Source organism: Leucopleurus acutus, assembly GCF_964270905.1.
Source record: "Leucopleurus acutus genome assembly, chromosome: X".
Classification (NCBI taxonomy): Eukaryota; Metazoa; Chordata; class Mammalia; order Artiodactyla; family Delphinidae; genus Leucopleurus; species Leucopleurus acutus.
The window spans coordinates 40,917,022-40,934,627 of record NC_139148.1 but is presented as its reverse complement, the minus strand read 5'-3'; the positions used below and the strand labels follow the sequence as shown (position 1 = coordinate 40,934,627).

Sequence of the window (17,606 nt, the reverse complement as noted above, 5' to 3'; positions counted from 1 at the left end):
AAATCCAAAGCTTAGCCCTGGGAGCTGTGAGAACAAAGAAGAGAAAGGGAAATCTCTCCCAGCAGCCTCAGAAGCAACGGATTAAAGCTCCACAATCAACTTGATATACCCTGCATCTATGGAATACCTGAATAGACAACCAATCATCCCAAATTAAGGAAGTGGACTTTAGGAGCAAGATCTATGATTTTTCCCCTTTCCTCTTTTTGTGAATGTGTATGTGTATGCTTCTGTGTGAGATCTTGTCTGTATAGTCTTGCTTCCACCATTTGTCCTAGGGTTCTATCCGTCCATGTTTTTTTTAAATTTTTCTTAATAATTAATTTTAATAACAATATTATACTTTACCTTCGTTCTTTCCTTCTTTCTTTCCGTCCTTCCTTCCCTCCTTTAGACAACGAATCATCCCAAATTGAGGAGGTGGTCTCTGACAGCAAGATTTAGGATTTTTCCCCATTTACCTCTTTTAGTGAGGGTGTATGTGTATGCTTCTGTGTAAGATTTTGTCTGTATAGCTTTGCTGCCAACATTTGTCCTAAGGTTCTTTCCGTCCCTTTTTTTTTTTTCTAAATAAGAATTTTTTAATTCAATAACTTTATTATACTTTATTTTATTTTTACTGTATCTTCTTTCTTTCTGTCTTTTTTCCTTCTTTCCCTCCTTCCTTCCTTCCTCCCTCCCTCCCTCCCTCCTTTCTTTCCTTCTTGCCTTCTTTCCTTCTTTGCTTCTTTCTTTCTTTCTTCCTTCCTTCCTACCCTCCTTTCCTTCTTTCTTTCCTCATACTTCTACTAATTCCCTCTACTTTTTCTCCCTTTTATCCTGAGCCGTGTGGATGAAAAGCTTTTGGTGCTCCAGCCAGGAGGCAGGGCTCTGCCTCTGAGGTAGGAGAGCCAACTTCAGGACACTGATCAACAAGAGACCTCCCAGCTCCACATAATATCAAACGGCAAAAATCTCCCAGAGACCTCCATCTTAACACCAGCACCCAGCTTCACTCAACGACCAGCAAGCCACAGTGCTGGAAAACCTATGCCAAACAACTAGCAAAACAGGAACACAACCTCACCCATTAGCAGAGAGGCTGCCTAAAATCATAATAAGGCCACAGACACCCCCAAACACACCACCAGACGTGAACCTGCCCACTAGAGAGACAAGATCCAGCCTCATCCACCACAACACAGGCACTAGTCCCCTCCACCAGGAAGCCTACACAACCCACTGAACCAACCTTAGCCACTGGAGACAGACATCAAAAACAGGAGGAACTACGAACCTGCAGCCTGCAAAAAGGAGACCCCAAACACAGTAAGATAAGCAAAATGAGAAGACAGAAAAACACACAGCAGATAAAGGAGCAAGATAAAAATGCACCAGACCTAACAAATGAAGAGGAAATAGGCAGTCTACCTGAAAGAGAATTCAGAATAATGATAGTAAGGTTGATCCGAAATCTTGGAGATAGAATGGACAATAGATTGGACAAAATGCAAGAATCAGTTAACAAGGACCTAGAAGAACTAAAGATGAAACAAGCAACGATGAACAACACAATAAATGAAATTAAAAGTACTCTACATGGGATCAATAGCAGAATAACTGAGGCAGAAGAACGGATAAGTGACCTGGAAGATAAAATAGTGGAAATAACTACTGCAGAGCAGAATAAAGAAAAAAGAATGAAAAGAACTGAGGACAGTCTCAGAGACCTCTGGGACAACATTAAACGCACCAACATTCGAATTATAGGGATTCCAGAAGAAGAAGAGAAAAAGAAAGGGACTAAGAAAATATTTGACGAGATTATACTTGAAAACTTCCCTAACATGGGAAAGGAAATAGTTAATCAAGTCCAGGAAGCACAGAGAGTCCCATACAAGATAAATACAAGGAGAAATACGCCAAGACACATATTAATCAAACTGTCAAAAATTAAATACAAAGAAAGCATATTAAAAGCAGCAAGGGAAAAACAACAAATAACACATAAGGGAATCCCCATAAGGTTAACAGCTGATCTCTCAGCAGAAACCCTACAAGCCAGAAGGGAGTGGCAGGACATACTGAAAGTGATGAAGGAGAAAAACATGCAGCCAAGACTACTCTACCCAGCAAGGATCTCATTCAGATTTGATGGAGAAATTAAATCCTTTACAGACAAGCAAAAGCTGAGAGAGTTCAGCACCACCAAACCAGCTTTACAACAAATGCTAAAGGATCTTTTTTAGGCAAGAAACACAAGAGAAGGAAAAGACCTATAATAACGAACCCAAAACAATTTAGAAAATGGGAATAGGAACATACATATCGATAATTACCTTAAATGTAAATGGACTAAATGCTCCCACCAAAAGACACAGATTAGCTGAATGGATACAAAAACAAGACCCTTATATATGCTGTCTACAAGAGACCCACTTCAGACCTAGAGACACATACAGACTGAAAGTAAGGGGATGGAAAAAGATATTCCATGCAAATGGAAACCAAAAGAAAGCTGGAGTAGCAATTCTCATATCAGACAAAATAGACTTTAAAATAAGGACTATTAAAAGAGACAAAGAAGGACACTACATAATGATCAAGAGATCGATCCAAGAAGAAGATATAACAATTGTAAATATTTATGCACCCAACATAGGAGCACCTCAATACATAAGGCAAATACTAACAGCCATAAAAGGGGAAATCGACAGTAACACATTCATAGTAGGGGACTTAAACACCCCACTTTCACCCATGGACAGATCATCCAAAATGAAAATAAATAAGGAAACACAAGCTTTAAATGATACATTAAACAAGATGGACTTAATTGATATTTATAGGACACTCCATCCAAAAACAACAGAATACACATTTTTCTCAAGTGCTCATGGAACATTCTCCAGGACAGATCATATCTTGGGTCACAAATCAAGCCTTGGTAAATTTAAGAAAATTGAAATTGTATCAAGTATCTTTTCTGACCACAACGCCATGAGACTGGATATCAATTACAGGAAAAGATCTGTAAAAAATACAAACACATGGAGGCTAAACAATACACTACTTAATAATGAAGATATCACTGAAGAAATCAAAGAGGAAATCAAAAAATACCTAGAAACAAATGACAATGGAGACACAACGACCCAAAACCTGTGGGATGCAGCAAAAGCAGTTCTAAGGGGGAAGTTTATAGCAATACAAGCCTGCCTTAAGAAGCAGGAAACATCTCGAATAAACAACCTAACCTTGCACCTCAAGCAATTAGAGAAAGAAGAACAAAAAAACCCCAAAGCTAGCAGAAGGAAAGAAATCATAAAAATCAGATCAGAAATAAATGAAAAAGAAATGAAGGAAACAATAGCAAAGATCAATAAAACTAAAAGCTGGTTCTTTGAGAAGATAAACAAAATAGATAAACCACTACCCAGACTCATCAAGAAAAAAAGGGAGAAGACTCAAATCAATAGAATTAGAAATGAAAAAGGAGAGGTAACAACTGACACTGCAGAGATAAAAGAGATCATGAGAGATTACTACAAGCAACTCTATGCCAATAAAATGGACAATCTGGAAGAAATGGACAAATTCTTAGAAATGCACAACCTGCCAAGACTGAATCAGGAAGAAATAGAAAATATGAACAGACCAATCACAAGCACTGAAATTGAAACTGTGATTAAAAACCTTCCAACAAAGAAAAGCCCAGGACCAGATGGCTTTACAGGCGAATTCTATCAAACATTTAGAGAAGAGCTAACACCTATCCTTCTCAAACTCTTCCAAAATATAGCAGAGGGAGGACCACTCCCAAACTCCTTCTACGAGGCCACCATCACCTTGATACCAAAACCAGACAAGGATGTCACAAAGAAAGAAAACTACAGGCCAATATCACTGATGAACATAGATGCAAAAATCCTCAACAAAATACTAGCAAACAGAATCCAACAGCACATTAAAAGGATCATACACCATGATCAAGTGGGGTTTATCCCAGGAATGCAAGGATTCTTCAATATACGCAAATCTATCAATGTGATAAACCATATTAACAAATTGAAGGAGAAAAACCATATGATCATCTCAATAGATGCAGAGAAAGCTTTTGACAAAATTCAACACCCATTTATGATAAAAACCCTGCAGAAAGTAGGCATAGAGGGAACATTCCTCAACATAATAAAGGCCATATATGACAAGCCCACAGCAAACATCATCCTCAATGGTGAAAAACTGAAAGCACTTCCACTAAGATCAGGAACAAGACAAGGTTGCCCACTCTCACCACTCTTATTCAACATTGTTTTGGAAGTTTTAGCCACAGCAATCAGAGAAGAAAAGGAAATAAAAGGAATCCAAATCGGAAAAGAAGAAGTAAAGCTGTCACTGTTTGCAGATGACATGATCCTATACATAGAGAACCCTAAAGATGCTACCAGAAAACTACTAGAGCTAATCAATGAATTTGGTAAAGTGGCAGGATACAAAATTAATGCACAGAAATCTCTGGCATTCCTATATACTAATGATGAAAAATCTGAAAGTGAAATCAAGAAAACACTCCCATTTACCATTGCAACACAAAGAATAAAATATCTAGGAATAAACCTACCTAAGGAGACAAAAGACCTGTATGCAGAAAATTATAAGACACTGATGAAGAAAATTAAAGATGATACAAATAGATGGAGAGATATACCATGTTCTTGGATTGGAAGAATCAACATTGTGAAAATGACTCTACTACCCAAAGCAATCTATAGATTCAATGCAATCCCTATCAAACTACCACTGGCATTTTTCACAGAACTAGAACAAAAAATTTCACAATTTGTATGGAAACACAAAAGACCCCGAATAGCCAAAGCAATCTTGAGAACAAAAGAAGGAACTGGAGGAATCAGGCTCCCTGACTTCAGACTATACTACAAAGCTACAGTTATCAAGATGGTATGGTACTGGCACAAAAACAGAAAGATAGATCAATGGAACAGGATAGAAAGCCCAGAGATAAACCCATGCACATATGGACACCTTATCTTTGATAAAGGTGGCAGTAATGTACAATGGAGAAAGGACAGCCTCTTCAATAAGTGGTGCTGGGAAAACTGGACAGGTACATGTAAAAGTATGAGATTAGATCACTCCCTAACACCATACACAAAAATAAGCTCAAAATGGATTAAAGACCTAAATGTAAGGCCAGAAACTATTAAACTCTTAGAGGAAAACATAGGCAGAACACTCTATGACATAAATCACAGCAAGATCCTTTCTGACCCACCTCCTAGAGTAATGGAAATAAAAACAAAAATAAACAAATGGGACCTAATGAAACTTCAAAGCTTTTGCACAGCAAAGGAAACCATAAACAGGACCAAAAGACAACCCTCAGAATGGGAGAAAATATTTGCAAATGAAGCAACCGACAAAGGATTAATCTCCAAAATTTACAAGCAGCTCATGCAGCTCAATAACAAGAAAACAAACAACCCAATCCAAAAATGGGCAGAAGACCTAAATAGACATTTCTCCAAAGAAGATATACAGACTGCCAACAAACACATGAAAGAATGCTCAACATCATTCATCATTAGAGAAATGCAAATCAAAACTACAATGAGATATCATCTCACACCAGTCAGAATGGCCATCATCAAAAAATCTAGAAACAATAAATGCTGGAGAGGGTGTGGAGAAAAGGGAACACTCTTGCACTGCTGGTGGGAATGTGAATTGGTTCAGCCACTATGGAGAACAGTATGGAGGTTCCTTAAAAAACTACAAATAGAACTACCATATGACCCAGCAATCCCACTACTGGGCATATACCCTGAGAAAACCAAAATTCAAAAAGAGTCATGTACCAAAATGTTCATTGCAGCTCTATTTACAATAGCCCGGAGATGGAAACAACCTAAGTGCCCGTCATCGGATGAATGGATAAAGAAGATGTGGCACATATATACAATGGAATATTACTCAGCCATAAAAAGAAACGAAATTGAGCTATTTGTAATGAGGTGGATAGACCTAGAGTCTGTCATACAGAGTGAAGTAAGTCAGAAAGAGAGAGACAAATACCGTATGCTAACACATATATATGGAATTTAAAAAAAAAAAATGTCATGAAAAACCTAGGGGTGAAACAGGAATAAAGACACAGACTTACTAGAGAATGGACTTGAGGCTATGGGGAGGGGGAAGGGTAAACGGTGACAAAGCGATAAAGAGGCATGGACATATATACACTACCAAACGTAAGGTAGATAGCTAGTGGGAAGCAGCCGCATAGCACAGGGAGATCAGCTCGGTGCTTTGTGACCGCCTGGAGGGGTGGGATAGGGAGGGTGGGAGGGAGGGAGACGCAAGCGGGAAGAGATATGGGAATATATGTATATATATAACTGATTCATTTTGTTGTGAAGCTGAAACTAACATACCATTGTAAAGCAATTATACTCCAATAAAGATGTTAAAAAAAAAAAAAAAATGTCATGAAGAACCTAGGGGTAAAGCAGGAATAAAGACGCAGACCTCCTAGAGAACGGACTTGAGGTTATGGGGAGGGGGAAGGGTGAGCTGTGACAGGGCGAGAGAGAGTCATGGGCATATACACACTAACAAACGTAGTAAGGTAGATAGCTAGTGGGAAGCAGCCGCATGGCACAGGGATATTGGCTCGGTGCTTTGTGACAGCCTGGAGGGGTGGGATAGGGAGGGTGGGAGGGAGGGAGACGCAACAGGGAAGACATATGGGAACATATGTTTATGTATGACTGATTCACTTTGTTATAAAGCAGAAACTAACACACCATTGTAAAGCAATTATACCCCAATAAAGATGTTAAAAAAAAATTGTACGTAAAATTTTGTGGGTTTTTTCCTGGAGAATTGATTTGGGCTTCAAGATTCTGGCCAAATTATCTTTGCCTAAGACACAGACAGCAAGTTCAAAAGTTTGCAAGCATATTTATCTCCGAATTAAATAGGAAACAAACCACTGTTCAGATAAAGATAAAAAATAAAAGTTAATACTTCTTACTTAAAGGAATTCAGCTAATTTTTTTGGCATGGGAAATGATATATATTATAAGTGTACAGTATTAAACAAAAATTTCAACTATATTATTAATTATAATATATTATAATTAGTACTATATTAGTAGTTGTAGTTGAGACCTGTTGCAAATGCAGAAAGAAAATCTATTCTTAACTTTAAAATTACTGAGCTGCTGTCTTAGTCTGCTTGGGCTGTGTTATGGACTGAATGTTTGTGTCCTCTCAAAATTCATATGTTGAAGCTCTAACCCCCCAATGTGATGGCATTTGGAGGTGGGGACTTTTGGAGGTAATTAGATTTAGATGAGGTCATGAGGGAGGGGCCCTCACGATGGGATTAGTGTCCTTATAAGAAGAGATCTCTCTCTCTCTCCATGCAGGCAGGCACCAAGGAAAGGCCACATGAGCACATGGCAAGAAGGCGGCTGACTACAAGTAGGAAGCAGGCTTTCACCAGTAAGAACTGCAGAACTCTTGGCACACTGCAAGTCCGTCCAAATCCCTGCACTAACAGACTTGACCAAACTCTAGCATGGCTTCTACTAGCACAAGGCTTTGTCCCTAGAATGACCCCAGGTCCCCATTAAAATGCCTGCCTGAGGAAGCTCAACTCTGCAGGAAATTTTACTATTTGTTCTAGCCAACATCTGATGATAGGCCACTGACCTCCCTGTCTTAAAGCATTTACTAAAAAGGGCTTACAATTGTGACTGTATCTCTTACTAATGAGAAGTGTCCTTCTCAAGGACCTGAGATCCATTCCTATGAAATGTAATTATTAGGAAGGATAGGGCCTCTGTTTACCAGTCTCTGTGGGAGGATAAGATCCTAACTTCTAAAATTGCCAGCTAGGGCCTTCCCTGGTGGCGCAGTGGTTGAGAGTCCGCCTGCCGATGCAGGGGACACAGGTTCGTGCCCCGGTCCGGGAGGATCCCACATGCCGCGGAGCGGCTGGGCCTGTGAGACATGGCCGCTGAGCCTGCGCGTCCAGAGCCTGTGCTCCGCAATGGGAGAGGCCACAACAGTGAGAGGCCCGCATACCGCAATAAATAAATAAATAAATAAATAAAATTGCCAGCTAACACGACTGACCTAATCTTATTTACACAGACCAACTTTGTAATTTTTCACTTCTCTGACTCTACTGAGTCCCTGCTCTCCCCGCTCCCTCATTCTTCCTTAAATGGCTTAAGTCACCTCTGCACAAATCAGAATGGAGCTCAGCTCCTTCCCCCGTCAGTAATTACTGAACAAAAATCTGTTTTCACTGCTTTAACCAATGTCCAGCTGTATTTATCTCTGACACCAGACACTGGATCTGTTGGTACCTTGATCTTGGACTTCCCAGCCTCCAGAACTGTGAGAAATAAATTTCTGTTGTTTAAGCCACCCAGTCTATGGTATCTTGTTACAATGGGCTGAACAGACCAAGACTGGCTGCCATAACAAAATAATACAGACTGGGTAGCTTAAACAACAGAAACTTATTTCTCACAGTTCTAGAGGCTGGGAAGTACAAAATCAAGGTGCCATTGTGGTTGGCTTCTGGTGATACCTCTCTTCTTGTCCTGCAGATGGTTGCCTTCTTGAATTATCCTCACATGGTCTTTCCTGGGTGGGTGCATGGCAAGCTTTCTGATGCCTCTTCATATAAGGACACTAATCCTATCAGATCAAGGCCCCATCGTCATGACCTCATTTAATCTTAATTACTTCCTTACAGGCCCCATCTCCAAACAGAACCACACTGGGAGTTAGGGTTTCAACATATGAATTTGGAGGTGATTGCAGGGTGGGGCGTGGTGGGGAACCACAAACATTCAGTCCATAACTGCTGCCAATGCTGAGGAATTAAATGTGATTTACTACTCTACATATTTTATCTAGACATCTCAGTTCTCGTAGTTCACTGGGTGAAATTAATCCTATAACTAAAGAGTTCTATAGTATAAAATTATTTGGACTATCATTATGATCTACAAAGGAGAAACTTAGGATTTACATTGCTGTACTTACTTTCTCAACAATTCCTGAAAGCTCTTCAAAACAAAAAGTGACAATAAAAAACTTGAAGCTTAGTACCATAATAATTTTGTAAAAGTTACTAGTTCTCAAAGTGCCCAAAATCACAAACACGAAAGGTGAAGTTTTTAAACTACTTTTTCACAAGAATCACTTATGAAGTGAGCTTAGTTTAGGTCATATTTCTAAATACAATCCTTGAAAGGTAGTGGATATACTCTCAAAAATCAAAGAAACATTTCAGGAGTTGGAATTCACCTGATATAGCTAATAAACTAAGGTAAGTATTATTTTCCTAACAGAAAATAAAAGTGAACATCTTATTCTTTCACTGAGCAGTTACGCAAATTTTTCATTAAAATTCACCTCCACAGTTAAACTTCCATAGTGATAACCTAAGATGAAATAATGGCATTTGTTAGTTTTAATGGAAATCTGGTCTGGGTAGAAGTTCAAAATAAGACTCAGGAGTATAAGGAGCACTATACAGGCACCAGGCACCATTCTAAGTGCTTTATAATCATTCACTCAATCCTCATAAAAACCCCTATGAGGGTTGTATACTATAATTATCTCTATTTTACAGATGAGAAAATTGAGGCACCCAGAGGGTAAATAACTTACCCAAGGTCACATAGTAAATGCTTGAGCTGAGTCTCAGACCTAGGCAGTCTGGCTCCTAAATATATTCTCTTGGCTGCTTCTTCGTATTCAACCATATTCAAACAGAAGCCAATGTTTACTACGTGAATAAATCAATGGAATAGAATTCAAAAACAGACTTATGTATATATTGACAAAGGTGCAAAGGCAGTTCAATAGAGAAAGGATAATCTTTTCAACAAATGGTGCTGGAACAATTAGACATCTATATGTAAAAAATAAAATAAAGAATCTCCCATACCTTGTATCATATTTAACAATTAACTCAAAATGGATCATAGAACCTAAACATAAAACCAAAAAGTCTAAAACTTCTAGAAGAAAACAGAGGAGAAAACGTTTGTAATCTTGGTTAGGCAAAGATTTCCTAGATGTGAAGCCAAAAACATGATCCATAAAAGAAAAAATTGAAAATTGGACTTTTATCTAAATTTTGAAAACTTTTGTTCTTCAAAAGACACTATTAAGGGACTTCCCTGGCGGTCCAGTGGTTAAGACTCCGAGTTTCCACTGCAAGGGGTGTGGGTTCGATCCCTGGTTGGGGAGCTAAGATCCCGCACGCTGTGTAGCAAAAAAACAATAAATAAAATGTGAATCTTTTTTAAAAAAAAAGACACTATTAAGAGAAGACAAGTCATTATTTGGGAAAAAAATATTTGCAAGACATACATGACAAGGGACTTGTATTCAGGATATATAAAAAACTCTCAAAACTCAATAATAAGAAAACAAATAACCCAGTAAAAAAAAATGGGCAAAAGGTTTTAATAAACACTTCACCAAAGAAAATATATAGATGGCAAATAAGTACATGGAAAAATGCTCCACAAATAATTAGTCATTAGGGAAATGCAAATTAAGCCACAATGAAATACCACTACACTCCTATTAGAATGGCTAAAAATTTTTAAAAAACTGACCATACCAAGTGCTGGTGAGGATGCAGAGAAACTGGATTTCTCATACATTACTGGCGGGAATGCAAAATAGCACAGCTGCTTTGGAAAAGGGTTTGGCACTTTCTTATAAAGTTTAATATACAATTTCCATATGACTCAGAAATCCTACTCCTAGGTATTCACTCAAGTGAAATGAAAGCTTATGTTTATTCAAAAACCTGTATGCAAATGTTTATGGTAGTTTTATTCATAATTACCAGAATTTGTAAACAACCTAAATGTCCTTCAACTGGTGAATGGATAAACAAATGTGGTAAATCCATAAAATGGACTACTACTCAGCAATAAAAAGGAACTCCTGATACATGCAACAACATGGATGAATCTTAAATGTGTCATGCTAAGTGAAAGAAGCCAGACTCAAAAGGTTACCTACTACATGATTCCATTTATAGGACATTCTCAAAAAGATAAAACTATAGGGATAAAAAACAGATCAGAGGCTGGAGGCAGAGTTGACTACAAAGGAGCATGAGGAAATTTGTGGGGGATGATGGTACTGTTCTATATCTTGATTATGGTGATAGTTACATGACTGTATTTGTCTGTCAAAACTCATAGAACTGTACACTTCAAAAGGGTAAATTTTACATTATGTAAATTACACTTCAATTAAAATAACCAATTATTTAAAACTTAAACATTGTTAAGTCAGTTTCAAGGCAACATAGCTATGTAGCTGAAAGGTAATTTCATGAGTGAAAATAACAAATACCAGTACCTTGATCTTATATACATTGATGACAAGAGAAGGTGAAGTATTATATTTATATAATACACCATGTTGCTAAATATATAACCACAAAATAGAATTCATATCATCTAATTGATTTTTAATCTAATTTTACATCCTATCCCATTCTCTCTGTTCATTCAGATGTGCCTGAATGCTTCTACTGATGCTTACCTCTTCTCTTAAGATGCTCAAAGAATTAAAGAACTGGAAGGGATCTTAGGAAATTGAGGGCTGGAAAAGCTAAATGACTTGACCAGTGAGATACAGTACAGGGCAGAATGCAAATTAAAACCCCAGTCCCATACACTTTCCACTCCATGCACTTTTCCCCTTTTCCCACTTTATATGAGTGAAGAAATTGGAACCCCCATACACTGCTGGTGAAAATGTAAATGGTGCAGACACTTTGAAAAACAGTTAGGCAGATTCTCACAAAGTTAACCACAGAGTTACTATACGACCCAGGAATTCCACTCCTAAGTATATATCGAAGAGAAATTAAAACATATGTCTACACAAAAGCTTGTACACAAATATTCATAGCAGCATTATTTGTAATGGCCAAAAAGTGGAAACAAGCCAAATGTCCATCAACTAATGAATGGATAAACAAAACGGACAGTAAAATAAAATTTATTTATAAATAAACTGAAATAAAATATCTACTCTGTTAATGTCATTCAGCAATAAAAAGGAATAAACTACTGATATATGCTATAATATGGATGAATCTCAAAAACACACTAAGTGAAAGTAACAAAAGACCACATATTGTATGATTCCACCGATAAATGTCCTAAATAAGCAAATCTATAGAGATAGAAAGTAAAACTGTAGTTTCTAGGGGCTAGGAGGAGTGAGGAGTAACTACTTATGGATCTGGGTTTCTTTTGTGAGGGATAAAAAAGTTCTAAAATTAGATCATAGTGATAGTAACATAACCCTGTGGACTTGCTGAAACTATTGAATTGTACACTTTAAATTAGTAAACTGTATGACATATGAATTTATCTCAATAAAGCTATTTTAAAATGAATAAACAAAGAACTAGTTACTTCCTTTAAGCAGCAACAACTTTATGTAAAGGATTTAAAACATGTCGACAAGTTTGACACTTCTCCCATCAAGAGGTCCCCTCCCCTTGGACGCAGGTGGACATCTGTGATTGCCTCAACCAACAAAATATAGCAGAAGTAATGCTACATCACTTAAGAGGCTAGTTAGAAAAAGCCATGCAGCTTCTGCCAGTCTCTCTTAGGACACTTGCCCTGGGAACCCAGCCATCACGCTGTGGGGAAGCCCAGGCTACAGGAAGAGGCCTCTGGCCCTTAGCCCCAGCTGAGCTTCCAGCCAAAATCCAGCATCAACTTGCCAGCCAGCTCTGTGATTAAGTCATATTGAAAGCAGATCCTCCAACCCCCAGTCAAGCTGCTGCAGCTGATGCCAGATAAAGCAAAGAGCCAACCTAGCTAAGCCCTACACAAATTGCAGAGTTGTGAGCAAAATAAGTACTTGCCATTATTCTATGCCATTAAGTTTTGGGGTGGTTTGGTATGCAACAATGGATAACTAGAATACCTCACATACTTAAAAGGCTAAAAACAGCATCTAGCCCCCTACTCAATGCAGACACTTCTTCCTAGTAGGTCTCCATCCTACCTCTGCCTGAATGTTTTGACCAACATGGAGATCAGTTCTTCACAAAGCCACCCTTTCCACTGAAGAACAACTCTGAGAATTATGATCTGCCTTATACTAAGACTGGTTCTGTCCTGCCCAATCTCTGGCCCAAGTTCTATCCTCAGAGGTGACCAGTACTGTCTAACCCTCAGGACAGGCCTTTACCTTATTAAACAGTAGAGAAATTTTTACCAGGTTTGATTTTATAACTGAGGAACCTGAATGGACACAGATGTGTTGTCCATACTCAAAATCACAATTTTCATACCTATGCCATCATTTCTATTGTCTAGAAAGAGTATTGGTATGAATAACTAGAAGATGAAAGCTACTTTTCTATACTACTCATCTTCCCGTGATACTTAAATATTTCCTGTTTTAACTCAAAAAAGCCAGTCAGCTCTTCAAGGGCAGGGAAAATAATTCTTATAATTTTGAGTTTTCCTTGGTGTTTGAGAACATATATATTGAATAATTTGCTTAGTTATGGGAGGCAGCATACAGATAACAAGGATAAAAGCATTTCCTTCCAAATGATTTAAACACAGATCTTACAATCCAAAAATATTTCTCATCATGGCAATGTAGTAATTGTACAATAAGCTTTTTTTTCCAAGTCAGCAATAGAAAATGAGCTTCTTACACTGTTGATTACAGTATACCAGTTGTCATGACAACACTGAGTCCCCAAACATTCTTTCTAATTGAGACAATTTCTTCTAGCTTCAGTCCCCTAAGACTGACCCAATTACACAAGTCAAAACCCAAAACCCAGAGGGTGCCTCTCAATAAAGATACTCTGATTACACAACCTAAGGAAAAATCTAAACACCACTTTTCCAAGTTGCAAGGAAACTTTTCAGGCAATGCACTTTTCTTTTTCTTTTTGTACTTTCTTTTTTACAGCTAAGTCTTACAAGTTGAATGGTAATTGTCTGATATAACTTTAAAATTGTTTATGTTATAGTCCATGATCACATTAGAGACCTAAACTTTTAATACAAACCATTCTGTTAATATACATCCAACGTATCTCATTTATGTTCTCTGGGCTGCATTTGCATCCCATTCTTTTTAAGGTACAATTAAAATCTTCTAGGAGCAAGCAAGACCATGCTAAACTCAGTAAAAGTATCACTGGACTAATACAGAACATTTGCGCACTACCCATACTGACCTCATGAGAGGTAAGGAGCTAGAAAAAAATCTTTAAAATCACATAAAATTTAGCAGGCTATCATAAATTAGAGGTACCCTAGAGTGAATTCTTAGTAATTCCAGAAGAAAGAGAAAAAATTCCCAAAAGAAAAAGCAATGTTGGGAAATGTGGTATCTCCACTGTCTCAAAATGTAAGCTGGTAATTCTTTCTCTAATAGTCCAGGAGAATTTTTAAAGGGGTTGTTTTCAGACAGAAAATATAGTATTTTCCACTGTTACATTATAAAAATGCTTCTATCAAGTATGGATAAAAGAGAATTAATAAACAGATCATGCAACCCTGTGAAACAGGGGCAGAAAGATGGGGCTGGGAAGTCTGTAAAAAGCGTCCAATTTTTAAAATCTGACACTTGGAGAACCGAGTTTATGTGAATACATTCTGCTGGGGACTGGAAATCATGTAGGATGGTCTATGAAATCAAAACATTAGTAAGACATTTACTATAAAGTAGTCATGGATACAGATATGTTTATTAAGCAAGGAGTTAACTGTTCATAACACTCATTTAAAAGTCTTTATTTTCTTTTGGATGAGAAAAATAATTGATGGATCAAAGTATTTTACTAAACACAAATGGAGAACTATGTAGAAAGAGGAAGCATTATGAAATTTATGACTAAGTGCGCTTTGTGTAAGACTAGTGGACGTGTTCAAAGCTTTTTCGTTTCTGGCTATATAGAAAAGTAAAACTAAGGGCATTTTCATTCATGAAAGCAACAGTAAAATATTGCCTGGCTTATGCTGGTTATTTTCATCTTACGGTCTTAACACACATTCCAAGGCTGATTCCATTTTCATTATTCCTTTCGGGTAAGTGGAAGAGGAGGTCATACAAAGCTGTAGGTCAAACGGTCCACTTCGTCATTGAGAAAATTCAGCAGTGGAATATATCAGGACCAAAGAGATTTACTGGCTAGGGCAGACAAAAGAGAAAACAACCACAGAAAGAACACAAGCCGCGAAAGAGATGAGATCAGTTCCATGTGTAACTCGAGGACTGGACAAAACCCCGCTCGGAGCTGCGAGTGAAACGAGATGTGAGATTTGGGGCATTCCGGGTTCTCCTTCCTTCCCTGGAGTCCATCCTTGGACCGGAGGGCAGGGTGCACAGAGAAGGGAAAGCCCGAAGTGTCCATCTGCCTGGACAATGAGCTCTAGGGCCCCTTCCAGCGCTGCACCGCCCTCCGTGGAGCCCTCTCTGACGCTGAATTTCACTGCTCCCCCAAAAGTCATTCACTCCGACTTCAACTACTCGCGGGAGAGAGCGAGCACGCAAGAGCGGCAGCTGCTGGGTCCGCCCCCTCAGCGCTGCCCGGCCGCTGGGGACCCTTGCCGAGCGGGCTCGGGAAGGCTGAGACCAGCCACTACGTGACGTTGGTTACCTTCTCGCGCTGGTCCCAGCTGTACTGCTTCGGCCGCTCCTCCTCGCCCTCCGGCTGCGACTCCTTCTCAGCCTTCCGCGTCTTGGAGAAGAAGCAGCCCATGGTCCCGGCCCGCGGGGTCCCACTAGCCACTACTCCTCGCCGGCGCGCTGGCTCAGGCACCTCCTGGAGTTGTGGCGTGAACCCCGGGGTCCCGGGTCCCGCAGCACTCCGGACACCGCCCCGCGGAACCGCCAAACCGCCCGCAGCCTCGGTTCGCCGGCCAGGCCCAAAACCCCTTCTCTTTTTCCTCTCAGTCGCCTTGACGACCCACCGCAGCCAATGACCGCTCAGCGCCCTGGGAGCCAATCCAAGTCCCGCGAGCAGCCCTGCGCGGCCTATGAAGAGAGGCCGACTTACGCACACAGCCAATCCACGCCCGGCTCCTGCGCCAGCCCCCAGGGGCGGGCCCGGTCGGCCCAGACGCACTCACCGCCACCACCACCCCCAACCCTGCCCCGCCCCTCCTAGGACTCAGCGGGGCTGTCCCGCTGCAGGGAGTGCAACCTCGGCAGACAGGTCGTTTTGCCCTAGGTTCTCAGTTTCCAAGCTCCGTAGTTGAACATTACACTTAAGTTTTGTGGTGCAATTGGGAGGGAACAGGAATTCCTGCTGACGCAGGAAGGGCCATGAAATTCGCATGCCTCACTCTTCGTCACCCATTCCCCGACCCCACGTCTGGCCAGTGTTACCTCCTCGGGAAATTTCCCCAAAGACCTTCCCGACCCTCCTTGCCCTCTCTTATGTGCTTTCTTAGAATTTCCACGAATGACTCTAAAATTGAACAAGAACTTAGAAAAATAATTGTTTTTGTATCGTCTCCTTATTGGAACTGTGAATTTCTTGAGACCAAAAGCCCTGTCTTTTTCTTTTATTTAATCCCCCAAGCCTTGCTCAACTCCACACTAGTTGCTCAATAAAACGTTTGTCGAATGAATGCTTGCACACTAGTGAAGGAAACATTTACAACCTTTCTCTATTCTTTCCCAAAGAAAGTGACTAAAGTGGGGCAGAGGTGGTGGGGTGGGGGAAAGAGTAATGGTAAAGGGGTTCTCCTCATGGAGTTTATAGCCTGGTGGAGGACACAAGCGTTGCCATATAAACTATCAGATCTGTTCTCAGCAAATGGTATAGGGTTTGTCTGAAGATATTTTTTTAAATATTAGCATTTGCTATACTTGGGTTGAATGTTACTACAATACACATGTATTGCTTGTGTAATAGAAAAGGTAAGTTGTTGGTTTAATTCTCTGAGCACAGTATTTTGGCATTTGGTCAGACATCAAATGCAGATTAGTTTAGGCTCAAATTTGGTTATCTTTCTGCTTTCCCACACTTATTCACATCTAGTGTATGTCCTAAATGAGCCTCTGAGTTACCTTGAGCATTAAGAATGTTCCCTTTTTCACTTCCTGCCTTTTATTGCACAATCAGGAAGAAAAGTGCATGTGCTCAAGTATTAGAAATTACTGTAAATTTAAGTTCCAGATCTTAGGCAACAGAGTCTTCACCCAGTGCACACTTTTTCTTCCTCAGAGTGAGATGAAAAGTTTATGTGAGCCTATGGAGAACAGTATGGAGGTTCCTTTAAAAACTACAAATAGAACTACCCTATGACCCAGCAATCCCACTACTGGGCATATACCCTGAGAAAACCATAATTCAAAAAGAGTCATGTACCAAAATGTTCACTGCAGCTCTATTTACAATAGCCCGGAGATGGAAACAACCTAAGTGTCCATCATCGGATGAATGGATAAAGAAGATGTGGCACATATATACAATGGAATAATACTCAGCCATAAAAAGAAATGAAATTGAGCTATTTGTAATGAGGTGGATGGACCTAGAG

General features: G+C 39.5%; 1 protein-coding gene across 1 annotated transcript in view; it reads right to left on the bottom strand.

Moving 5' to 3' along the window:
• The window catches only part of RP2 (RP2 activator of ARL3 GTPase), a 50,347-nt gene extending 34,372 nt beyond the window's left edge, over positions 1–15,975 (bottom strand). The window contains exon 1 of the mRNA XM_082864237.1: positions 15,716–15,975. Coding sequence (XP_082720363.1) covers positions 15,716–15,817 — 102 coding nt within the window. The 5' untranslated portion in view covers positions 15,818–15,975. The remainder of the gene's footprint in view (positions 1–15,715) is intronic.
• Between the last annotated feature and the right edge of the window lie 1,631 nt (positions 15,976–17,606).